Source organism: Zophobas morio, unplaced genomic scaffold, assembly GCF_036711695.1.
Source record: "Zophobas morio isolate AGI-343-1 ecotype UQ-CSIRO unplaced genomic scaffold, CSIRO_AGI_Zmor_V1 ptg000005l, whole genome shotgun sequence".
NCBI classification, from domain to species: domain Eukaryota; kingdom Metazoa; phylum Arthropoda; class Insecta; order Coleoptera; family Tenebrionidae; genus Zophobas; species Zophobas morio.
In genome coordinates, this window is record NW_026972110.1 from 4,808,450 (window position 1) to 4,836,347 (window position 27,898).

Here is a 27,898-nt window from a genome sequence, read left to right on the forward strand (position 1 = left end):
TTGCGTAAAACAAAATGTAACACAACATAATAATAACGACTTTTGTATGTTTAATCATAATTTACTACCTCAAATTATAGAACCGATCACAAAATATTTCATAAACCAAAAAAAAAAAACATCAACTTGGATACTTGAAAAGGCCAGTATTTTCCTTATACCTACTAAAAATATTAGACGCTATCTTGTATTTGTGGTAATTATGAAAACAACCCAGCCCAAGTAATCAGAATTAAAATGGGAAGTGTTGAATGAAGCAATATCGTCATCTTTTGATTACATGCTAAAGAGTTTAAACACACTTTTATATCATTCTGAATAAGAAATCAGCCCGTTTTCGAAATGTCAATGAATTCAACATGACGATCGCAGCATTACTCGGAAACCCCTCATCATGCCAGATATAGCGAATCTTTTTATAAAGGAGCTTCCATTGATATCTTGCCGACAGTAAAGGACAAGGAACTATAACGAGCTATACAACTTCTGAAGCAGAGTTGACGTGAAAAATTTTAACACATATAAAATTGTCTTCTCGCAGTAGGATTGAAATGTGAAAATATCAGCTTACGATTCTAAAATACAATTCGAAACAACCCCTACATTAATTGTTTGTCCGAGCCTGTGTGTAGAATAAACCCTACAGAATTATTTAAGATGATTTAAAATTGCGAAAGCAAAAAATAATAAATTACGCTTAAAAAAACTGCAAGGACGACAATATCAGGGTTCTTGACAGAAAATTGGTAATGAAACAAACACGAAGACAAAGATGGCTGTCCAAACTAATCAACACACAAGCATTATAAAGTAAAGGATGTCACTCGGAGATAATGTAATCCATTAAACTATCATTTAAAAATAATGGACCAAGCGTTAAATTTAAGAAAACAATTTCCACAGTAGGGTTTTCTTAATGTATCGGATAAAAACTTTAGACATAAAAAACGAGCAAGCTTTAACCATCAAAGTCTAAAACTCTAAGGAGGTCACAAAACACGCTCTGAACAATTTTAAGGCTGTTTTAAATTGAAATATTTTCTTTTTATCTTTTTATAACTCACTACAATTTGTACGTACAAAATGATTTATAGTTAATTAAATTCAATTATTTATTAATTAATTGATAAACACAGTACAAAATAATAATATTTACATATCATTTATCTGGATTTATACACATTTTGGCATGAGTAAATTCTCTGACCAAAGTAAGTTAATTGGAGGTAATAAGCTTGACCTTTTACCTTCAACAAAAAAAGGAATATACAGATTACAAATTTCCACAAAATGCAGATATGGCTAGTCAGTTATACAGCTAATTTGTTGTATGTGGTCTTCTGTCAGATTATTAGTGGGAGCAGGTGTAAACGACCATTCATTACAAAATAAATCTCTTTGTCAGTTAATCCGCAAAGGAGCAGCTGGACGCACCGACACAAAAATATTTTAAGTTAATGGGTAAATGGGTAGTCATTGGAAATTATCTACCCGGATGAATAATATCGTATATATCTATGTCCGTCCACATATTAAAAGTTTAGACTTATAAAAATGTCTTAATTCTATTTATTAAAAAATACACACTGCCTAAAATACAAGTCTAGCGTTTTCCTTTTTATTGGTCGATTTTTGAATATATTTTCATCCAATAAAATAACCCCAATCATGACTTATCTCTAATTTGAACGTAGAAGATCAATCAATAGGTAAAGTCATTAATTCTCAACAAATTGGTCCTATTATTTTACTTTGAAGCAATTCACACTTAGGGTTACGCTGTTACAAAGACTTATGCAAGTTCTTTGTTTAATTAGACGGCTTTTGAAATTAAACGCAGAATGTATTTGGTAGATATTCAGCTCTGAACAGAGAAATGTATGTAACTCAACTTGCGGCGTAGTTACAGTTCCACGTGTATTCATGTTAATATTCTGTTTAAAGTCAATAGATAGATTGTCATACTGTTGAACATTTGAATAAAAAAACAAAGTTATTTGGACACATGTTCCCTCGGCTCTGGAGCACAACAAATACCGGATGCACACAAGGAGTATTTTTCGTCGAATACTTTACTTTTTCAAAAATGTTCTTCCAAAATTTTAAGGAAATTCAATCAATATATCTTTTTTTTTGAGTAACCAATTTTTTGATCTGAATAAATATACTAACTAGATATGTACAATGCAACACAAATAATAACATCACTGTGCATTATCGGCAAAATGAAAGAGTAAAATAATATTAAGAACTCAAATACGCGTAACACCTCACCGTACAGCATATTTTAAATAAAGACTCATTTAATAACCTTATGACATGGTATTATCAATTTTTTTAGAGAATTAATTTAGGAGCGTAATGTCAAAGAGGACAGGGCGGGCAATCTTCGCTATAAAGACACCATTAAAATAGCTATTTATGGTATAAGTAAATAAAAGTGAATTTTATCCAACGAAAAAACAGTTTAGCACACGAGGCGAAGCTGAGTGTGATAATGTTTTTGACCGGATAAAATTCGTTTATTCACGTGTATCATGCAAGGTTTTTTCCAATTTGGCAAAATTAAAAAAAAAAATATTGTTTAGGTAATCCATATACATAAATATTAATTGTACTATTGCTAATATGATGAACATTTGAAGAAGGTAAATTGCCTAAGCTGCCTGTACTTTCGTCACGGTCAAATTCAAACGATGCTCCTGGACTTTCATTAGGATTGTTTTACAGGAGGTGGACTATCAAGCGTTGCAAATTTTAGTTGAATATCCACACATCCATAGCAACGAAAATTTCAGTGGTAGTGCGAATTTTGAGTTGTTTTACTTTATTCGTGTTGTCAATGACAGTGTGAATAAAGTGTTGCTATAAACATGTTATTCATCCTTTCGATTAAACTATTGTTTTAATAGCGAGATTTAACATACAAAATGAGCATTTTATTAGTAGAAATTGGAAAAAATATATTAACTAGGTAACTGCTACATAAATAATACTTTTAATTTTTGGAGAAACAAATTTTAGTTAACGTTGTATACCTCTTAAATTTGTCTTTGGCATCTTAATAAAATTTGAAACACCCAGTACATAGTGTGAAAATACAAAGTATAGTATATTTAAATTAATTTCATAGCTGACTAAACGACGTTGTTTTTCGTCATATGGTGTAATAAAAGTGGGTTATTAAAACGCAGATTTCAGGTCAGGTTTGCTTAATAGAGTTTTGAAATGATATAATAAGTTTGTTGGAGGTAATAGACCGACTCCAGTGGATTAACAAACAGAGGGACGAAAAACAAAAAAGAACTGTTGTGTGAATTACCATTCAGTTTTGAATATTTTGTACCAAATAAATTTCTTTGAAATAGTGAATATCTAAATGTTATAGGTGAATATGTGTGTTACAACGTCTACAGTTTACGCACTATAACTAATAAGACTCTCTGATAAATTATTTAATAAATACAAAGAAATAAGAACAATCCTGGTGTGTGGGACATCACTTTCCAAAATTTTATCCCACAATCGATGTTAATTTTGAAACCAGAAATTTTATACGCATTTATTAGCGGATCAAATGTCTATACTTTTGCAATTTTCATTTGTTTAGAAGCAGCATACTGTCAAATTCAGTGAACCACTATTTAGGTACAGATCGCCTAATTGACACTGTTTATAAATCTAGTATGCCCATACCACCATTCTAAGTTAACTTGGATATTTCTCAGTGCATAGGGAAAAAGCATCACAAATCACAACAGCGTCACAAGAGAGTGGAGAGTGACATGCGGACAGCATAAACTGGCAATGTAGTAGCAATTAATAAATAAATAGTTGTTAAGTGGTAACCAGTGTACATCTTTAATAAGAACAACCATGGAAAAAGCTCACCTGTCGCAACAAAACAAACTAGCGGTATAACAATAGTGTTACAGCAATAATTGCAACTATGGCATTCAAATTTCAGTCGTTATCAAATGGGAATGTGCTATGTGGTAAAATGTTATGACGAAATAAACTTTTGCTTAAACGTTGTATACTGAAGAATTGCTGACAGCTGAAATGATAAATATAATACTGAAAGCAATTTTAACAAACTGAAAAAATCAAATATAAAGATTTCCTGGTTTTCAAGATCCATTACATACTTATATAATTTTTAGTTTTTTTTTTCATATGTAGTGTAACTTGTACTCTTTGTTTTAAATGTATTTCTAGACTGATCCTCGTATGTAGGTACACAGTGATTTGTATAAGCCCGGTCTATTGCACAATTGTGTTTCTACAAACGCTTTTTTGGGAATGTACTTCAAAAATTATCAGCACAAAAGATTAAAGAGCCGACGACAATGATACGTATACCGATAGACAACGCTAACAGAAAATGGTGAATTTAAATTACTTTAACTTAAATGCAACTCAAGAAAATAATTTTTGCTGGGCTAATTATACCTCAGCTTTAGCAGCTTACATATCTATAAATTTATTATAGGAGGTTTATAGCTTAGTGCGTAGGCGTCGACTTCGTGGTGTCCTGAAAGCCGGGCGCACTGCAGAAAATATTTGCAACTGTTTTGATATACAGGTGTCCCAGATAGTTTATGACAAACAATTGTCAAAATGATTAAATTTATAACCACACTTCTGTTTCCTTTTGTTGACGGAGGGGGATTCGGAAAAAATTCATTCAACTTTAGTATTACGATTTTTTGTTCTTGGCATAGGTAACTTTGAACATAGAAACTTTCGGATATAAAAGCAGGCTCTCTATTGGTCAACTTAATCGCCTTCCAGTTCTCACACGGTTAAAGCCTGGACAATTCTTTTTGCGAATTACGGCACAATTCGGGAAAGGGAACATGTCATTCACGGGAATGGCGCGAATTCTGGGACACCCTGTATAACATCGAACATCTTATCTGTATTTGCGAAATTTCGAAAAAGTATATGTAGTTTAAAGTATGAAACTACTACATTTTGTTTATTTGTCGTTTTAATAAAGCAGTTATTTAATAAATATACTTATATACTGCACACCTACAGTTTGCTATGAATAGCAAGTATATTAGGAACAAGTCAGTACTGTCAAGAGTACGATTGCACTCAAATTTTAGAACATATGGCAAAATTTAGAGAGTAGAGTGGAGCCTCCCCCACTGCTCGATAGCACCAAATTATTGTATTGTCATCCAAATTACACACCTTTGAGAAGTTTCAAATCGAAACGATGATTAGAAAAAGGTTAAAATCGAGTTCATATTGGTTTACATAGTTACAAGTGAAGCTAATAAAAATATGCCTGTTAAAAACAGTACTATACGAGTGTTCCAGACAAAATTTCCGGGCCTTATATTTTGAGAACAAATATTGAAATTTTATAAACGTCCTTGGTTTTAGCTCGAAGCGCGAAGCTCAACTTAGTGCAATGTAAATACGACGCATATATGGCGTCGGCATCGCGACGCAATTTACGTTGTTTTAAATTATATACTTAACTTATGTTTGTGTTAATGAATTTTGATAGATGATTAAATTATGATGACTATAGTATGATACATTTCGGTGTTTGTTTCATTTTCAGATGATAAAATAAAATTTAAATGTATATGAAAAAAAAAAAAAAATGGGAGCTACATGAAATATAAGACTTTATTTTCGAAACTAATAAGATCTGTTTCCAAAACATTTAAGCATACATATATCCGAATTGTCCTTCACAGTGAATACAAAACTTTTACTTCACAACCTGTTGCAGCTAAGAAACATTCTTAATTATATCTTCTATATCACGCAACGGTCGCGAATTTGCAAATCGTTTATATATTAGCACAAAAAGAAAGGGCGTTAATTCTGGACTGCGAGCTGGCCATGGAGCAGACTCTTGTAGTTTACGATTTCCGACATTAAAAGGTAAAACTAGTAGTGTAATGGTGTTCGCAAGTCTGTTTTTTAACAATATATGGGAAATATTTAGTTATATGTTTTCGTCTAGGTAACTTATATTATTTACAGTTGGAGCTAACACAGCATATATAAGTAGATATTTTACGTCATATAATAGTAATTTAATAGTTTATAAAAATTAGATGGTCATTTAAAAAGACATAGGTTTGCGTCGCGACCTCCACGCCATATGCCCATCATATTTGTACTGTATTAAATTACATGTTCCTCTTCAAACTAAAAGCAATGGCGTTTGCAAAATTTCCGTAGCTATCCATTCTCATAAGGCCGCCGAGTTTTATTTGGGACACCCGTATCATATCCTTGTCAAGGTTGCAAGAAAAATCTAGAACTGTAAATTTCCAACTGCAGTGTTTTGTTTTCCAGTGAGCGTTTATACCAACTACTGTTTTTGCTTTCCGAGCGTAAGTTAAGGAAGTATTGTAATATAGTAAATCCGAGGAATGGCTGCTTTACTGTTTTTTTCGAAGCCTCATGACCCCTATAGTACGAAAAAATAATAATCTCTGAATCTATTAGGCCGACTGTTACCAAATTTTATACGACATGTGTTAAGAATATCGTGCAGATGGTAAAACACTAACCAAAATTTGTCTGATCATCCCCACCAACAATGTGATGACATAACCCCAAATTGTTTAAAATGTAAATGTTATTTAAATTTTATAAAATAACACTCCAACTGGTTTATGAATCCGTTTAGATTTTTTACACTAGATATCCAAATTTTTGGAAAAAAATTACAATTGTCTAGCAACACTTTGCAATTTACCTTTGAAACTGCAAAAGCAAATGCTCTGAAATTTTGCAAACGATTGTCGTGAGTATGGTAAATCGATAATCACAATTTATTCATTTATCTCCTGCCAAAATTTTGCCGAATAAATCCCATCTAAACGTTATAAGTCTATAGTTGTGGTTTATCAATGCGTTTACATTTTTCACAATCACTTATACAGGGTGTCTCAAAAAATCAATGAATGAGGAAATGTATTTTATTGATCAAATCAAGAACGCTCACTATATTTTAACAAAAATATGAATGTGTACTGTTATTATTACTACTGATATATGATATACGTGTCCTTGCTAAATTGTTCATGACGTCATCACAATTTTTATTATGAAAAAAACTTACTTTAATAATTTTGCGAAGAGGTTGTATTTGTTCGTCTGTACTTCAGGGGCGAAGGAAGTTCTGTCTAAAAAACTGTAGACCAATTTTTCAGTTTAATTAGCAAACTACTTCCTTGTTTCAGTTCTAAACTTTACTTTATAGTTTGATATAGTTAGAAAACTTTAACGTTGTTAAACTGTAACATTTTATAACTAAATAGATTACACATAAAATAAGTTACGTAGATATAAATAATAAAATTAAACATCGCATTTAAAATTGGAACATCGGGACAACTGTCACATTTTTCCACGCAACGACTGTATACTACTCAAGATAGCATTGAATTTGACTTTTATCTCGTACTATTATATCTGGCAATAATCGAAATATTGCTTATGAATTAAATTGGAGACAGCTGATATGATTATGAAAAATTATGCTCGTTTACAGCATAACATTTTTACATATTGGTAACTTTTAATTATTTCGCCCCAGTCTTTAAAAATAATAAATTCTTCCCGCCACTCACAAAACTTTTGTAAAAGCAGACCCATTATTGTAATGTAATATAAAACAAAACGAAATAGGAGTATCACAGAACAATGCACCTCTAGTTCGACTTTAAATTATACATTAATTTCAGATTACGTGTCAATCGATAAAAATCAGTTACTGTTTAATACAAATAATAAAAAAGATATCAATCCCCTTCTATGTAAAATTTGGAAGCTGTTTATTTGCAGTCACTATCTACATACATAAACGTTACACTCAACCTTAAAACCGACATTGAAGATATAAATAATTATTCGCAACCTTAAACAACATGTATTTGTTACCAGGTCAAAGTACATGTAATACATTATGTTAATTTAACGAGTAAAACTGTAAAACTTCTTTATACCTTGATATTTATTTAAATCCACATAGGGTGCAGCTAGCGGATCTCCGTCTGAATCCATTACGACCAAGAAAGTTTTTGATCTCAAAAACCTTCACCAAAAATACACTCACAATTGTCGATCCACAAATAAATAATTTACATTTCTATTTATTTTTTTTTACTTTTTAATATGTACGAGTACGATCCACAGAGCGCAATTTATTTAGCAAACCAACCGCAACACAACACCAGGAGCAACTGACGGTTCACGTGAGCGGCGCCAAGAGGATATAGAGCTGCGTGGGGGTGCCAAAGCTGCGGCGACAAAGTTGAATCACAAGTGACGTCATTTTCGACCCTTAGCGCCTACATAAAGTCATTTCTCTAGTCTCAAAGTTACATAACCAATCAAAGAACGGTCCTATTCGAATTGTTAAATATAATTTGAGATAATCTCCAAGACTGAGAATGGAAGCTTATTCACAAGAAGATATGGGTTAAATTTACAATAATTTCATTTCGCCTTAATCAAATCGTGAACAGAGTATAAGGTGACAACAACAGAGTCGGCCTACGTCAGAAACTCAGCGATCGTTGGAGTTTTGTTTTTTGAGTGAATTAGTTTCTAATTTGTGTATTAAAAATTCAGCTGCGCCAAGAGGGTAGTGTGGACGTGTGCTAATTTTCTGCCAATTAAAATATTTTACACCAACTGGATTGTTAATTATTTGCCGTGATGAAGTTTAAATAAGTATACTCTCAATTCAACAATTCAAATTGTATTTAACCTATTGTTAATTTTTATTGTTAATTCACAACTGCTTCTGACCTATTTTAAAAAGAAATGAAATCCCAACCTTTAAACGCTTCTAGCAAACAAGATGATTGCACTGAAAATCTTAACGTCAGCTGTTCTAAAACACAGACACCTACGGACAAACTATTTCGAATAATAAGAGTTCTTAAACAAATATCTAAAAACAAAAAAAATTCTAGGCTTATAATCTACAAGAATATTTAATATTGTTCTAGTTTATCTGTGTTAATATATCTCAGTGAAATATTTGAAAAGACAAGCTGAATTTGTTTGTTGGGCTGTACTTCAGAACCTTGGACCAATTTTTTTAAGTGTTACTTAGAATATTTTTTACTCTAAAACTTAAATTAAGGAAGTTGTAATAAGGTCCATCGGACCAATAACTACTTTCATGTTTTTTCGATGTTACATGACATCTAGAGTGCAAAACAATAGATTTCCCGTTTCCGTCTGTCTGTCCGGATTTTTATTAAACGAATAATCTTGGAAACTACTGAACCGATTGTTGTCTAATTTTGTATATGTGTTAGGAATATCGTGTCGATGGTAAAACGGTAACCAAAATTTATCTCATCGTCCCACCAACACAGTAATGACGTCAGTTTTTAAAATGTTGCTTAGTGAACACCGTCATTTAAATTGTATCAAATAATACAATCCTAGTGTGGTTTATGAATCCGCCTTCACTTTGCTTATTATTGTCATAATTTTTATTGTTTAAATATTGTTTTGTGGATTCAATTTTCTGCCAACACAAATTTCGCCACTGGTCCTTGTTATCTAAACGAAATAACCTTAGATCAATTTTTTAACATTTCGTTTAGTATTATTTTTTTGGATTTTCTCATGTAAAATACACTTTTCTAAACGTATGAAATACGTGACGCTTGGAATTTGTTTTGTTGGAAAATTCTCTTCGTGCACCTTTTCATTTTTTTGCGGAGATTCTACATACATATGTATTTACATCGAGGAGGGTAGAATAAGATTATTCTACCCTCCTCGATTTACATCAATTTCTCTTAATGTAAAATCTTTAATATTCCGTTAATTTACAAACAATTAATGTGAAAAGTACACAAGAATGAAAGAAATGTCAACTGGCACCAGGCCAATACTTTTTAAATTTTTTTTTTACATTTTAAGACACGGAAGTGAAAAATTGTACAACAGAAAAAAGAAAAAATATACTGTTAGAAACACGTAAAATCCATTGATAAAAAACGTATACATACTAATTCCGAAAATTCAGTGCTGGATATGCAGTGTGTTCATTTTAGACAACAATCCTTTTGCATCAATTAGCGATACCAAATTTTGATTTTTTTTATAATCTAAATGTTACAAAGAAACTAGTAAACTGGGGTGAGATAATATTTAAAAATTTTTAGCATTAATCACTGTAAAAATAAAAATACTAATAATAACTGCATTGCATTTGCATTCCCAAATTTTCAGGAAAATGGAATGAGCCGTCGCTGATTCAATCAATAAAATAAACTGACTCATTCATTAATTTTTTGAGTCACCCTGTATAAGCAATTTAAACAAATATGAATGCACGGATAAATAACAAGTGTCGACTCATTATAGTTTGTGCCTTTTAAATAGGATTTATTCGAAAAAATTTTGAGCTGACCGTCATCAATTTTTTGAGGGGGAAAAACAAATATATTTTGTTTAAAAATTTACCATGCTTGCGATAATTTTAACACGTCTACGAGACTACTGTAGAGCACTGTATTTCCAAAATTTCGGGAAAATGGAGAGATTTGATTTATATAATAAAATGCTTTGTTCATGAACATATTTGAGTCAGCTTGTATAAGCAATTCTAGGAAATATGAACGTAATGTAAATTTCACAAGATTTCAGAGCATTCGGTTTTGCAGTTTCTAAGTTAAATAATAAAACTTTGTTACATAATTTTGAATTTTTTCGAAAAATCTACAAGGCGCATTCGCAAACTAAAGGTACACAAGTATGTTAATTTAAAAATTTAAATGTATTTACTATGCAAAATTTTGAGATAACGTCACTAAATTATTTGCTTTGCTTTTCATGCGGATGATGTTATTTCTGTTCGAAAATTTCTAGAAAAAGATAAAAATAGTCAAATGAGTGCCGGCAAAAAGATTTTAAAATTTCATGCATGTTGTAAGGAAAAGCAAAAAAGGAAAATATGATACAGATGTTCCTGAAACTACGACCATTTTATGTTGTTCCACCTAAATTATCTGATCGCGACACATATGTTTGAACCGCGTATTTTTTTAATTTTTTGAGCGGTGCAACTGAGACGGCTGACGTAAGCGTCATGGACAACTAGAGCAGAAATTTAAAAAATCACACGATATTAAACACATACTTTCTCATACAACATCAACGAAAGTAATTGATGCCATACAGTGTTCATCTAAAACTATAAAAGCGCCACATGTAAACAAATTTCCAATTAATAATAAAGTATTATAAATGAGGAAGGATCAGTTAAGAAGAAGATAGGATTCGTTAAACCAACCAAAAGAAAAGAGGTGAAAATCCTTATTCCGAAATTGTTTAAAAAATGGAAGAAATGTTTACCATATGTACTTCAAAAAACACGTATTTGATTTTCTCCATTAATGCAAGCCAATGAACACTCTAAAAGAACATTTATAAGAAAATGAAATCATCATCCAGATAAATTATGTCTTGAAATAGGAGATACGAGAAGTGCATTCCTTATGTTTTAGGGCGTCTTAAAGACAATTTATCCTTGCATACTTGGAGTCTTTGTGTATTAAAATGAATGGAAATCAAAGCAATATCTTTTTGTACAAAATTAGAAGTTTCACACGTGGTTCGTATGCCATCTGGGTGCATTTTTTAATTGAAACGTGTCATTTCCAATCTGATGGACCTTGCTCACAGTATAAAATAAGTTTAATATACAATTGTTGCTACATATTCTACCAAAATTAAATGAATATACTAAGGAAGCAACATGGAACTTTTCTATAGCAGGACATTGCTATGGTGTGGGCGGAGTTGTTGAAAGAACCGCTGTGCCAGAGATTTTGTCTCAAATTAAAACAAATCTTGTTAAAACAAATTATGTTGTACGTCTGGAAAAGAAATTGGACGGTAAAGAGAGAATTTCCATTCAATGTTTCAAATATTTCTGGGATTTCATTTACGCATCAAATTATTTGGTCAACAGATAAAAAAAAAAATTTCTATTTTTCTATTAACAAATGTAAAATAAATTTGGAAAATTAAAATTTTGTTAATTTTGCAAGTTATTGGATTCAGAGGAAACAACGACGTTCCTCTTCGTAAGATAAATTATTCTCGTGCACCGTATTTGCAATTAATTCTGCGGACATTATCATAGATGACTTCTTAGCATCTTAAAATTTTGCTCAAATTAAAAAAATGCATTTAAAAACTCTGTGTATGTTCTTGACCTTTATTACATTTTCACCTTTAAACATCCGTTAAAAAAAATCATATATGATTTGACCTATAGGTGTCACTAAATAAAATAAATTGTACAAAGATGCATCTCAAGTTAAATTCCTCCTGGCATTTACAGAATTTCAATATTCAACTCTTTGTACACACGAATGCGCGCATAATTTTACATAAACTGCCTTGCATATAAAAACAATACCGTGAAAGATTTCATTAATTTTTGTTGTGTGGGATTTGTTGGAGTTCTATGGATTATGAGAAAATTAAAAAAATTCCAACAAACAAACTGTGGTAAATTAGACAAAACAATTTTTGTTATGAGTTATTTTATTTACTTTGTGCCTACATGCCAGTTTTTCTCGTCTCCGCGGAGTATCCTGGATAATTTTATTTAACAACGAATTGCTTTTACAGTTATTCGCAAAAAGATGCAAGCTATATTTGTACTAATCCCATTTCGCCCTAATCAAACCGGGTGCTGGGCATAAAATGTCACCAAGTTTCAAAGTGCTTCGAATCAGGCAACTTGGCGTCCTTTCAGAATCGTTTTTAATCAATCATTTAAGTTTTCGGAGTTGCTTTTGATTAATACATGTACAGAAAGAAAACTCGGCAACCTAGATAAGAAAATAGATGATGATTTATTCAGCTGATTATACACTGAGAACGAACACATCCTGTCGACATAAAATCGTACAAATGATACTATTCAGATGTAAAATTTTTAGTTTCACGTGTAATTAATTAATACGGAAATACTGAAAGTAACTCAAGCTTGCAGATTTCTTTGTCTTAATTGCGTTAAATAACAGTATTCACTAGCTGTTGCCTTTCTTTTATTGGTTCCAATTAAAGCTTGTGGCGCTTTTATTGCAACAGAAAAAGTTCCAATAATCGATAATTTAAACTTCGTGTTACTCCATAATTTCGATGATAGTGTGGCCTCCTATTTCCAATTTTCTTATTTGTACAAACTGATAGAACTTCACAGGTTTTCGCTGTATGTTGTCAAATCAATACAACATTCAAAGCGTGGGTTGTTAGGTGGTGTTATAAAAGATTACTGTGTTTTGTGTTTGGCAAGTGTAATTTGGCATTTACAAGCCTCCAAAATATATAAGCTACTTACCATTCCGAAGAAACCAATTCCGCCCTCAGCAAAATTGTATAAATATAACCCCAACAATTTTATGTAATAGGGGAGTGAAGGAAGATGACTCATCTAATTAAAGGGCATTATAATACAATAGGGAACTATTTAGCCGAAAATCCAATTAAAGATGAATGGGTACCGTGAGTTTAAAATGGGAAGCCAAAATCATCACAACCCTTTACTGCGTAACGTAATACAAAATTTGTCTAGGATATTTATACAAAAGTTCCCTCGGCCTTGAATTACAGTCTAACAAATACAATTTAAGTTTATTTTTTTAATGATAACCCCTATAATTTAAAATAAATATATGTGTGGAGGGTGAAGGTACAGGTAAATAACCATTCCATTACAAAATTTTGTGATGACGTGATCAACACTTCAGCAAGGACAAGTATATCAATTTAAATATGTGCAGTATAATACTAATATTAACAATACTCAAATTTTCGGGAAAATGAGGTGAGTCGTTCTTGATTCGATCAATAAAATAGATTATCCCATTCATTAGTTTTTTGAGTCACCTGTATAAATAATTACAAAAAAATATGAATGCACTGATAAACGCAAGTATAGATTCATATTTTGCATATTTCAGGACTTCCACAAAGAATTTAAAATGTAACAGTAACAAAAGTGACTAATTTACTAGAAAAAATATAAAAAGTGACAAAAACATAAAAATCATACAATTTACATTTTAAATTTTAGAGGTCAGTTTATATGTAGTATATTTTAATTGAGATTAAGTTCAGCAGGCATTTAATTAGGTGTTTAGCAATATGATTGGCGTAGAGTCGGTCATAGGTCATAAGGTACTTTAATGCCGCATTAAAAATTTAATCTCAATTAAATATTCAGATAGTAATTGAGCTTTCGCAAATCGGCTCTAGGTATTTATTAACAAAAGTAGTGATTATATTTGATTTTCTTTGGTATATATATTTGTCAATTTAAAAAAATCTTTTTCAGCGTTTCGTTCTTCATCTAGTGCCATCTTTGCTCCTTCCAAAATTCCCTGAGCTACAATAGCAGCTACCAAATCTTTCTTCGGTAGTGCTTCTTTGAGACGTTCATTTACCTCATTCAAAACTATGGCAGCACCTTTTGCTTAGCTTGTTTTGTAGCCGTTACAGCTTCGAGTTTCTTCTTCATCTGATGATCAGTACTATTTCTATCTACTATAAACTGTTCTTTCAGGATTCTTTTTACTTTTTCTAATTCTACTTTTTTATCCTTCTCTGGTTTTTCTTTGTTTATGTTTTCCTGTAAGCATGTTTCGTAGTTTTTTCTAGGAATATATATTTTAGTTATCAAGTCTCTTATTATTATATAAATCTGGTCTGGCATGAAATTTTTTTAAACCATTGGAAACATTAAGTCGAGAATTCAAAGTTCGACATGTCATTGAAATTTTATCATCAGTAATTCTAATTATGTATTAAGCTGGAATTGCTGAAACCGTTCTACTTTACTATCTCCGTGTGTCTTTTGCTAATTCTAATATTTTTTTTTAGTTAGTGGTAGATAATTATTTATTTGAACAGCATTCTCATTAAGCGATGATATTCCGTTCTCATTAGACAGGAATGTTTTTCATTACTTACTACGTCCAAAACGGTCCAAAATATGCAAAAGTGGAAATTATTCTGCACGTTTGTAAAGAGGTTCATTGTGAATTTTCTGCAAATCTGGCAACAGGCAACTTGGGAAGTTGTTTCCTTTTCAATCCGTCTCATTTGTGCACACGACCTAATTCAAAAAATTGTGTACAAATTTTAATTTAGCATTTGATTATCTACTTCAAAAAATATCTAGGTTATTCAATAAAATTTATAAAACAATTTATTTTTAAATAAATTAAGTACATTACCATGATGAATAAAGCCAATCAGACCAAATTTTGCGAATAATTAAAATGGCGATTTAAGTGAGCATTTTTTTCTAAAAGTGACCAAAAGTGACTGACTGATTCATCAATGCAGAGCCTAAAGTACTGAAGCTGGAAATATGAAATTTGAACAGTAAGTTCCCTTTGTATTATAAGCACAGTCTAAAAAAGGAGTTTTGGAAATTCCCCCCGTAAGGAGGTAAAATAGAGGATAAAAATTTGTATAGTATTAGTCTGTGAGAGTTTTAAAGTTAGGTTTACGAAGAAGAGGGGGATGTGTCCTAATTGCGAAATCCACGCAAGCGGAGCTGTGGGCAACAGCTCTTCTAGTATACATATAAAATTTGAGAATCGATCCAGTAGTTTTGGAGATTATCTGGCCAATAAAAATTAACGGAAATACGAGACCTACTTTTTTGTACTCTAGGAATGATGAAATGTCGTGAAAACATGAAAGTCGACTTAACCCTACTAAAATTTTTCTTAGCTTATGCTCGGTAAGCAAAAAGCTTCAAGCTAGCGTATGCTATAAATAAAATAACAACTTTCCTACCAACTACCATAAAATAATAGTTATTATGTATCAAGGGAGAGAAAACACTTTAGAAAGCCAGGGCCCGAAAAGTCTTCTCTTCCGGGTTTATAGATTTACTTTTTTCACTACTAGCACATTGAATTCAATTTCCACCTCCCCAGTTCTACTTTTTGGAGCTATCATTTGTCATTAATAATAATGTATATAAGTGATACCTTAATGTCAAGTCAGCACATCAAGTCAATCATAGCAATGTAGATTAACCATGCCAACATTATTATCAATTGTTTTTATTATCTACTACTAGGAGAGAAAAATCCATTATTTGGTAAGGTGCACAACATTAATTTCGCAAGCATCAAACACAATATATAACGACATCTTTTGAAGCTAGTGGTGAAAACAAACATTTAGAAGGTCCTTTATTTTTTTTTTTAAGAAGTTTTATTTTCGTCTATCACAAAATAAGTAAAATGTCACTCGTACTAATGTTCCTCAACTTCCTCAATTGCTAATATTAACTAACTTAAGAATCTTACAAAAATTGAGAAACAGTCAGGGCTTGTTAAAAGACAGAAAATTACCTCTACGTGGTTTTAGCTTTTTTTTAGCTTCCGAAAAAAGACACTTTTAACTGTCTCTGTATATTAACATGCCAGATTATATTTTTATGCGCACCCTACTGTATAGATATATTAATTAAAGAAAAAATTTCGAAGAGTCCTATGATAGATCACTTCTAAATTTTTAAATACTATTCGTACGTTTCAAGCGCCTTATTTATGTCCTTTTTCTAGTTATATTTGTCAGTTGATTTGGATAACAATGGAAGATAAGACACCAAATTGATATAAAATGCCACACTTCCATTTTAATAAACGTCAGAAATGTTCTTCATTTACGCCTAAGGCGACTTTTATGATTTTATATTACATCAAGAACATCTCCCCGCTTATTTGGGTGTATATTGAAAACATTCATTTCAAACTTATTAAAATTAAGATGTCATATTTTCACAATTTTCACTCGTTATTTTAACTACTGTTCTTAACTAATAAATAAGTTGAAACTCGACAACCCAGTAGAGGAAAGACACTACTCGTAAAATACACCAGCGTCATTTCAAATTCATCAATTTACTGTTAATGTACTTTGTAACTTCGAAACCATTTCTATGATCTGTAAAAGTCTAGCGTTTTACCAAAGTTTACTTTAAAAAACTAATTAATTAGTGGCAGTCGTTTAAACGCCAACACGAGCTCCGCCTTGTTGTGGTTTGGAGAACTACTGCATAACGAATCAAACAATACAATGAAATAACTGATTTTTAGTCAATGTTTACTTTAGAGTTGATATAAAGTTATTTCATGCATTTAGAATAACGTCTACCAAAAAATATGTACATGCATTAGCAATTTAGAAAAGTCTCTACTTGTATATTTTATAACACACTTATTTAAATGAAATTTTACAAATTAATTTTCGTAATATTTCGTAGTTCTTTGCAATGTATAACACCATATTTATGTTACTGTAAGTTCAAGAAGTAACGCATGTATAAGTTAATCATACTATGTCCAATATCGGTATATACAAATATGGGAAAAAAATTCCATATGTAGTTGACACCATAAAACAGTCAGTTGTTGAAGAGCCCTGGCAAAAATATTTTAGCATCGCTCGCTAAATATTGTTAAACTTTACCACTCTTTCCAAACAAAAGCTAAATTCACGTTAAACAAATCATTATTATTTTTAAAGAATAAATGTATGTTACGGAAAACGCGTTGCCTTTCAAGTAATAGAGTTCCTGGTACACAAAATAAATAATAACTAGACCACTTCTTAACCAATATCTACATATTTAAACAAACGAAAATATTTCTGACAAAAATAAATTGAATACAACATAATGGGAACACGAAGAAATCATATAAAAACGATAAACAGATGGAATTAACGTTGCACGAAAGCGGTTCGTTTTATTTTACGTTGATAAAGAACTATGGATGCAAATGACACTTTGAATTAATGAGAACAATCTTCAGTTGATTTCTCGCCTTCAGCCAAGTTCTTTAGTTAATAGAGGGTTACTTACTATCTTAAACAAACTTTTAAAATAATCGTCCAAACTCAGGGGCGGCTCGTGCTTAAGGGCTCAAGGGCGCGAGCCTCCCAATCAGCGCCATTGGTAAAAGTAATTTATTTCATAATGAACGTAAATACATTTTTCTGTAGCAAATCTGAACAAGAAATTTGAAACGTCCCAGACGCACCACCAACGTGGGTACGAGATGCCACGTTAATTCATATAATATGCATACAAGCTATACACGACTATGACGTCCGATGTTTTCTACTTGTACACAGCACAGCGGCTCTGTAAACTTGAGCCACAGCAGCGTATCGTCACGTTATAGGGAAAAACGAATCTACCCGATCAGTGTCTTAAATCGAGCAAATGCATGGGAAATGTACGCAAGAGGCTCAGCTTTGTCGAGCCCAACAGACTTGGGTGACTGCAGACGGTATGACGCACGACGTTTCCAATCAGCTGCAGTCTGCAGTAATTAATCGTCGATTGTTTGTTTCGGCGGCTGATGTTCTTGATGTGACTGTCGTTTTGTGTTGTTTAGTGTTTAATTACTTAATAATATGACTTCAAATATGTCCGAAATTAACAGCATAAACTATATTATTAACATTAACTTCAAAAGCCTTCCGTTATCCGAAAAAAATAAAATAAAACAAGCGGAAAGACCAACTCCAGTATTAAATCTTACTCAGCAAGATAAAGTGGGAGCACGTTCTTTTACCAGACATTTTTCGGCAGAAATTTACAACAAATTTAAATGGATTTGTGGATGTAAGACATCAAACTCTTTGTACTGTTTTCCATGTGTTCTATTTCATACTGATTTAACTGATAAAACTTGGTCAGTCACAGGATTTAAAGATCTCAAACATTTAAATCAAAGAGCGAGAAAACACTAAATTTCAACACGCCATATAACTTGCTGTACAGAGTTAGCTTTATTAGGTTCGGTGAACATTGCAGCTCAGTTAGATTCAGTCTATAGACAAAATATAATTAAACACAATGACCAGGTGACAAAAAATAGGTACATACTAAAGAGAATCTTGAACTGTATAAAATTTTGTGGAAAGTTGGAACTGGCATTAAGAGGGCATGACGAAAAAGAAAATTCCGAAAATCGAGGAATATTTCGGGAATTAATTGATTTTTCGTCAGAACTGGATACAATCTTGAGAGAACATCTAAATACGGCAACCGTTTTTACAGGTACATCAAAAACAATACAGAATGAAATTTTGGACAGTATGCTAGCAATATGCCGTGAAGAAATTAAAGAACAAATAAATAAAAGCGACTTTTTAGCAATTCAATGTGATGAAACTACGGATATTTCAAATCATTGTCAAATGGTTATTGTACTAAGGTATCTACACAGCGGAGAAATTTTCGAGAGGTTTTGGACTTTTTTAAGGGTCACTGATAGATCAGCTGATGGCTTAACACACTACATCGAAAATGAATTGGATGCACTAATCGCAAACTCGCACTCTAAACTGATTGCACAAAGTTACGATGGTGCCAATGTTATGAGTGGTACTAGAGGTGGTGTACAAACAAAAATAAAACAGAAATATAAATATGCTTATTTTGTGCATTGTTATGCCCATCAGTTAAATTTAATCATGCAAAAGGCCACAAGTCAGAATGCCAAAGTAAAAATTTTTTTCTCAAATCTATCGGCAATTCCCAATTTTTTTTCAAGTTCTACTCATAGGGCAGATGTGTTAGAAGAAATCGTGAACAGGAAGTTGCCAAGGGTTGCTACTACACGTTGGAATTATAACATACGCACAGTAAATGTTGTTCATGAAAATAGGGAAAAGTTAATTGAATGTTTCGAAGAAATCGAGGAGAAGTGTCAGAAAACAGTTACTTGTAAAGAGGCATATGGGTTACGAAGAACTCTTGAAGATCCAAATTTTATATTTTGGCTTAATTTATTTCACAAAATTTTTCCACATGTAGATATTTTATTTAATCAGTTTCAAGCTAGAAATAAAGACAGTGTTCAAATTATAAAAAACCTGGAGGAATTTGAAAAAAATATATTATCTATCAGAAATTCGACTCATGAGATAGAAGAGGAAATTGAGCAGGAAGTGGCCATTAATGAAAATAAACGGAGAAAAGTTAATCCTGAAAACAAAAACTCCGTCATTGCAAAAGAAGTATGTGATACAATTATTTTTCAAATTAAAGAAAGATTATCATACAGAGGTCATTTAGAAGCTGCATCTTTATTAAATGTCAATAATTATCTTGAATATTCCCAAAATTTTCCTAAATCTACGCTTGACACAGTTATTCAATTTTATCCGATACTTCAACAAGATAAACTAAAAACTGAATTGGAAGTTATTTATTCAAGGAGAGATTTTAAAAATATTGTGGGTGCTTTAAACCTGATTTCGTGGTTATCCCAAAATGACCTAAATGAAACTTTTAGCGAAACTGTAAAATTATTAAAAATTATTGTTACCACTCCAATGTCTACCGCTGAATCAGAACGCTGTTTTTCCACGCTTAAGCGGATAAAAACATTCTTACGTAACACAATGAATGAAGAACGTCTTAATGCACTTGCAATGCTGTCAATAAATAAAAATTTCATTCATAATATAAGTGCTTTTGATGAAAAAGTTATAGAACATTTTGTTTCGCAGAAAGATAGAAGACTTAATTTTGTATATAAACAGTAGTTCTTATATTTTTGGACATTATTCCTTAGTTTTATTTTTTTGTGTTTGAAATCTTTTTCTTTTGTGTGTGTTGTGTATGGACAGCAATTTTTGCATTTTATGATTACATCAAAAATCATCATTCTTTTTGTATTAATATCGACACACTATGGGTGAGTATTTTTTTTTTCAATTTTGTTAGAAATTATGAGCCCCCCAAATAGAATCGTCACGAGCCGCCACTGTCCAAACTGCACACGAAAAAAAGTAAAATGGCAAAAAGAAAAACAGACTGACTGGCTTAACTATGTGTTGAGAACTAGAATACATTACGAAGAACTTCCCACGACTTTTGATGGTTATACAGGTTTTACTGTGCTTACACATACCGCGAAACAAGGCAGCACACGACGTGCATGTTTCCGTATTTCCACAGAAATATATTTGGCAAATTTATCCAAACAAGACACTAACTTTTCATGCCCTGTGTTACATCCTTGCGACCTTAGTCAGTTACAAAAACTAACAAAAATTTAAACATTAATAACAACTAGTATGATTTTAATCAGTGTAGAACCATCCACATATTAGCACAAGGGAGCACGTTACAATTATTATGCATAGAAAGAACGAAACTAGGGTTTAAAAGTACAAAAACATCCATGAATAATAATAAACACTACTATTGTTAAAGGTAGAGATACCTTCTTTCGCTCCTGAACAACAGCCGAATTTGTTTATACCAATTGTATTTTTACTTCCCGAGCGTAAGCAAAGGAAGTATTGTAATCGAGTCCGTCGGCCGACTCTCTACTTTTACGTTTTCTCGATCTTTCATGACCCCTAGAAGACGAAGAAATAGGTCTCCCATTTCCGTCTGTCTGTCCGTCTGTCCGTCTGTCCGTCCGTCTGTCCGTCTGTCCGTCTGTCCGTCCGTCTGTCCGTCTGTCCGTCCGTCTGTCCGTCTGTCCGTCTGTTGTCCCGGATTTTTATTAGACAGATAATCTCCGAAAGTACTCGACCGATTGTTGTGAAATTTTGTACTTATATTAAGAATATCATGTAGATGGTAAAACGCTAACCAAAATTTGTCTAATCATCCCCACCACTAATGCGATGACGTCACTTCAAAATTGTACATAGTAAATGGGTTTTCAATTGTATAAAATAACATAGTCCTACACATGTAGTTTACAACTCTGAATCGACTTTTCACCCGAAACGTCCAGATTTTTGGAAAAAAAATCAAAATTATAAAACAATATTTTGAAATTTAATTTTTAATCTGCTAACCAGAATGCTTTGAAATGTTGCAGATGTTTTAAGGCTATAAAGAGCATCATAAATCTTTAGTCAAAAAATATTTGCTTATCCCCTTCAAAAACTTGATGACGTCAGCTCAAAAGTTTGTGGAATAAATCATATCTAAAATGTACAAAATATGATGAGTCTGTACTTGTGATCTATTACTCCATTCATATTTTTTGGATTTGCATATACAGGGTGACTCAAAAAAATTAATGAATGCGTAAATATATTTTATTGATTTAATCAGGAACTACAAAACCGAATGCTCTGAAATCATGCAGATGTTTTAAGGTCATAAAGAGCATAATAAATGTTTAGTCAAAATATATTTGCTTATCCCCTCCAAAAACTTGATGACGTCAGCTCGAAAATTTGCCGAATAAATCATATCTAAAATGTACAAAATATGATCAGTCTGTACTTGTGATCTATCACTCCATTCATATTTTTTGGATTTGCATATACAGGGTGATTCAAGAAAATAAATGAAAGCGTAAATTTATTTTACTGATTTACTCAGGAACTACAAAACCGAATGCTTCGAAATCTTGAAGATATTTTAAAATTATCATAAGCATGGTAAATTTTTGATCAAAACGTATTTGGTCGTCCCCCCTAAAAAATTTATGATGTCACCACAAAATTTTGCTGAATAAATCCTATATAAAATGTACAAAATATGGTGAGTCTCTTCTTGTGATTTATCATTTTCAACACTTACAAAGTATTTTAAAATGCTGGTACGGCGTGGCCGACCCTGCCGCCCCTGACCAGCCGCCCCTGATGTTTATACATAAACGATATTCAGTTGCCCCTCATATTACTAGACAGCGGATTTCTGTCGGGCTACGTCACGATTATAGGGGGGGACGTGCTGGATTCCATAAATATAATTAACGATTTATTAATCAAACGGCTAAGTAAATGAGAACGGGAATTAACAGCAGAGTGCAACGAAACAACGTTATTCTAATCTCAAATAAACGAAGTGCAGTCCGCAACGGCAATGAATTCGCATCCCGTGCGAGCCGTACCGAGTTTGGCCTTGCCTAGCCCGACAGAAATCCGCTCTCTAGATATTACACACCGGCGCCGTATACGTGAGTAAATTGTTTCGTTATTTTATTGATTATAAGAAATCAATATTCAAAACGACCCAATTCATTTTCCCGAAAATTTGGGAACACAATAATTTTATTCTTAGTATTACACTACATCTATCCCAACTGATATACGTGTCCTTGCAAAAATGTTGATGACGTCATCACAATTTTTTTTTAAATTCCCACTACAAAAATGTAATGAGAAAAAAAAACATAATAGGCATGCAGTCGTCAAGTTTCCGACAGCGAGGGAAGTACTGTCTAAACTCTTTAGACCAATTTTTTATTATTACCTCTGTATGCTAAAAAATAGGGATCATTTGTTTTTTAGTGGGGAGTTTTATATCAATTCTGATTATGTACAGTGTAACACATATCAATAATATAGTGTTCCCAGGAAAATTTGAAGAATCGTTTGGAATTGAATCAATAAAATATATTGCTCTATTCATTAGCTTTTTTATCAAGATATAAAGTTTTGGGAAGAGAAAACAAATAAATTCTAATTAGCAAATTACCATGTTCACGATAACTTTATGCAGGTATAACATTTCAGAGCAATCGGTTTTGTGGTTTCAAAGATAAATTATAAAATTTTATTAATTAGGTGTAATTGACCCTTTTCCTGTAAGCAAAGTGAGTAGACATTATATAAATTCCAATGATACAGAGTGAGACAACATCGCGCAGGCGAAGTCAGATTTTTAGAGCGCCAAGTTAAAATTAACCAATGAGCGACCGATTACGCATGTGTAGCCGCTTGCATTCTGTCAAAGCGGTTTGTTGTCACAGGCCTTTGCTCTGCTGCCGAAGTGCCGGATACTATTTCCAACGTGGTGTTGAAGATGCGTGCGCACGGAAAGTCACTATGGAAGTTTTACGATCTTACAGGAAAAGGGTCAATATTGAATTGTTTTCTGAACATTTACAACAAGTGTAAATAAAGTTAAACATATTTAATTGTGGATTAATAAACCATAGATGTAGGTACAGAATCATATTATTTTGCACATTTTAAATCAAATTGGTTTGATGGATATCTTGAAATATTCCTATCGGGAATCTACTTATATTAATTTTGTTTTATTCAAGAGATATTAATTCACTACACCCTTTGTTACTGTTCATTGTATGTACTTTGAATATAACGGCTATTCAATTGAAAAAGTCATCAAGTTGGCGGTGCCTCTTTAATAGAAGATAGTGTAGCGAAAAACACATGTGTTTCATTAATCCATACTGTTGATATTTCGGAGTTGTCAGCTGTCATAAATTAAATTATTGGTTTAATGTACACAAACTTCACATTGTTTACAAAAAATCAAGGCTAATTTGATGATTTCTTCAACTGAACACGTGATTTGTTTCGTATTCTTTCAGAGCTAAAATTTCTTTTTATCTCTCGAGCAAAAGTTAAAGAAATATTGTAATAAGGTTTATTTGGCGAATTGCTAATTTAATTTTTCTCGACGTTTCATAGCTGCTGCAACATGAAAAATTAGGTCACCCAATAAAGTCTGTCTGACGTCTGTTGGCGACTTTATTACACATACAATCCCCGAAACTACTACACTGGTTATCGTAAAATTTAAGATTTATTTTAAAATTTATGTAGGTGCTAAGACACTAGCCGAATTTGTGCGATCGTCCCCAAAATTGGTGTTAAGTAAATCTATTTAAATAATATATGCAAAATATTTATTAACCCACTCCTATTTTTAACCTTACGCATGCAATTTTTTTGGAAAAATGAAAATTGTAAAACAAAATTTTATAGGGTATTATTTAAGTTTCACGTAAACATGGTAAACAACTAATTAGAATACGTATGTTCGTTCCTTCCAAAAACTAGACATTTCAAAATGTTGGTAAGTAAATTTCGATTAAAATTTACAGTACGACATACATATGGTTTAAAGAATGGTGTAATAATTTAACAATAAATTTACCGATTAACATAAAAAACATGTAAAAACAAATTTTACAATTTCCAGAGTCTACATTGACATATGTAATGCAGCTGGTTGAAATTGTGGCCGAAGATACTAATGTTTACAAAACAACGATCGAATTTAACTTACTCATCCCTCTTAAAAAGTTAATGACGTCATAGGAAAAATGTATTGAATATGTACTTGTTAAAATATATTTCGCCTTGCAACATTGTTTGCCTTTTTAGTTTTTAAAATTTTGTATAAAAGATATTAAAAAAATTATAAAGTAATCAACTAATTCTATCTCATTTCTCTAAAACAGTACTATTTTTTATCTGCAGGCGTTATCAAAATGAATAAATAAAATTTTGCAGCAGATTGTGCTTCCATTTAAATAACTTTACACCATTTTTTTTAGAGCCCGAAGATTTAAGATTCTGAAAACAACTGTATATGTTTATACCTCAACATCTTCTGATAATTATAACTATTTCTGAAAAGAAACTTGACAAACGCCCGTCACCTCAAAACTGCGCATAGTAAATACAATTTATTTTGTATAAAATAACTACTCCTGCACTTATGGTTTATAAATCCGTCTTAATTTTTTATCCTAGAGATGCAGATTTTTGGAAAAACATCCTAATTGTATAGCACTTTACAATTTAACTTCGGATCTGTAAAACCGATAATCAAAATTTAAATCCTATCTAAAATGTGCACAACGTTGTGCTTGTGATTTATCAATACATTAATATTTTTTAAATTGATCATACAGGTGACTTAAAAAAATAATGAATGAGGCTATTTACAGATTTCATTGATCAGATTAAAAACGACTCATCCAATTTTTCCGAAAATTTGAGAATACAGTACTGTTGTTAACTATCCAAATTGCCCCTACTAAAAAGTTGATGATGTCATAACAAAAAAAACACAATGCACCACAATGTAACAGTCTTCAATAAATGACTTTTAAGGGAAATATTTTGTATATCAAGCTTAAGTTTTAAAAATGTTACTGTCGAAAACAAATCAAGTCTTATAAAGCCAAGTGGATAAGCACTGTGTAAGACATCCAATACACAATGCCTATACCAGCTAAAATTAGGCCTTGTAATTAGACGTTATTTAATTAAATCGTTAACTATCCTACTTGGCTCCGTGTTAAGATTAGAATTAAGCCTACGAACTTCACACCATCACACTCAAGACGACTACACTTTTCTTTTAAAATAAACTGAATATATTACAAACTCGACTAACTAAAGACATTTCATTTGCAAATCCCAGGCTTAAAACCATTAACTCATTCCAGCGTGCAGCATCGACCAAAGAAAATTAAATTTCCAGCCTCCTCGTACGGCCAGTCATGTATCTGCACCCCTGTACATTACTTCATTTCTCGTAGCAGTTCATCACTCAAAATGACTATATTTTAAACCTGAAAGCGTTGCGTACTGCAAAGTAATTACGACTAGTATTCATTGATGTTTGTAAACGTATATTTTATATAAAAGTTCATTGCAAGTACATTGAGGATGAAGATACATAATCTAAAAAATGCATGTACTAGCACAACTCTATCGACGTAGAAATTTTGCTTTACGTTCTATCGAATTTTCCGTGTCAAAATCGTCATACATTAACCTAGAACCGGGGTTTTCAGAGACTTCGGCTTTAATGCGGAATGACTATTCTCGACGAATGCCGTATAATCGCAATTATTCAACTTGCTTTATTTGAAAATACGCAGCGCAGCTCCCTTTCATGAAGGAAAGCGTACAGAGCCAGGATTTACTTTCTAAAGCATACTAAACACCAAATATTTTATCTTAGCAATGTAGCCGTTTTTTCTACTAGTCATTAACGGTCGTTTTTTGTGAAAGCTAAAACGCACTTTCGTTTTAGGCAACGTTTCGTGAAAGTAAAACAAGTTGTAGAGGGTGAACAGAAAGTTTTGACTCAAACTTCCTCGCTGTAAATGAAACTATTTACAAACACTAACTTCAACTTATCACCTTTTCAGTAATTCTGCATGACAAACAACAACCCTGACATTAAGACAATACACAATAGTTGTCATCTTAGTTGTGTAGTCATTCCTAATTTTGCATATTCGTACATTCACATTACATTATTTAAATACTGTATGTAACTGCAATAACTAGCTGTTGTACTGGTCTTAGGTAAACAAGGCGACACCTATTTGATTAAAGTCCATCTGAATCACCCAGTATATGTACCATTTACCAGAGTTTCAACTGTATATTAAAAATAATCATAATGTCGTTTTCCATTGTTCTCTACTGGAAGTAGGTACATTTTACGGCGTAAAAATTTTTTTACAGTTGTAATTTTTCTAGACAAAGCTGAAAAATAATAAAAAGGTCCAAATATGTACTAAAAGAAAGCGCTGGGGTCGCATGTCCCAGTAGGAAATTAATCATTCACAGCCACCCGGATTTCGCTTTCTACAGCCACCGAAACGATACAGCTGTTCAGAAATTTAATACGGTTTCACTTAATTCGCAGGTACCATGACAAAAACAATGGAAACAGAAAGATGCTTTATTTTCGTTTAATAAGGTGGTGATGTTGAACCTCATGAAATTATTGTTTCAACTTTCACTAAAAAATTCACCACGCTGAAAAATGCTGCAAAGTGATTTGCATCATATTTACCTCCCCTCCGAAGCATTTAATAGTAATAGATCTTAAGACGTATTTTTCAACGAGGATATATTTAATTTTTTGTTGAATGATGTCAGCTTAGTAATAAATATCGCGTGAACAGAAAAGACTGAGATTGTTGGCAGTACTTTTTGAGTAAAAATGTACCCATTTCTTGGGTTTATGTTGGAAAAACGGAAATAATTTCGTGATAGGTATGCCAATTGCCACACGCGCTAAATTTAGGTTATTTTTTGGATACATTTTGCAAATTTGAAAATGTTA

The 27,898-nt window shown here is 32.1% G+C and overlaps 1 protein-coding gene across 2 annotated transcripts in view; it reads right to left on the bottom strand.

Moving 5' to 3' along the window:
* LOC135122364 (uncharacterized) overlaps positions 1-27,898 on the bottom strand; it is a 63,684-nt gene that overhangs the window by 26,266 nt on the left and 9,520 nt on the right. Inside the window, exon 1 of one of the 2 annotated variants that reach the window (XM_064046550.1) lies at positions 7,989-8,214. The exons of the other annotated variant lie outside the window; for it this stretch is intronic. Coding sequence (XP_063902620.1) covers positions 7,989-8,046 — 58 coding nt within the window. The 5' untranslated portion in view covers positions 8,047-8,214. Of the gene's footprint in view, positions 1-7,988; positions 8,215-27,898 lie in introns of those variants that run through there. 2 annotated transcript variants of the gene reach the window in all.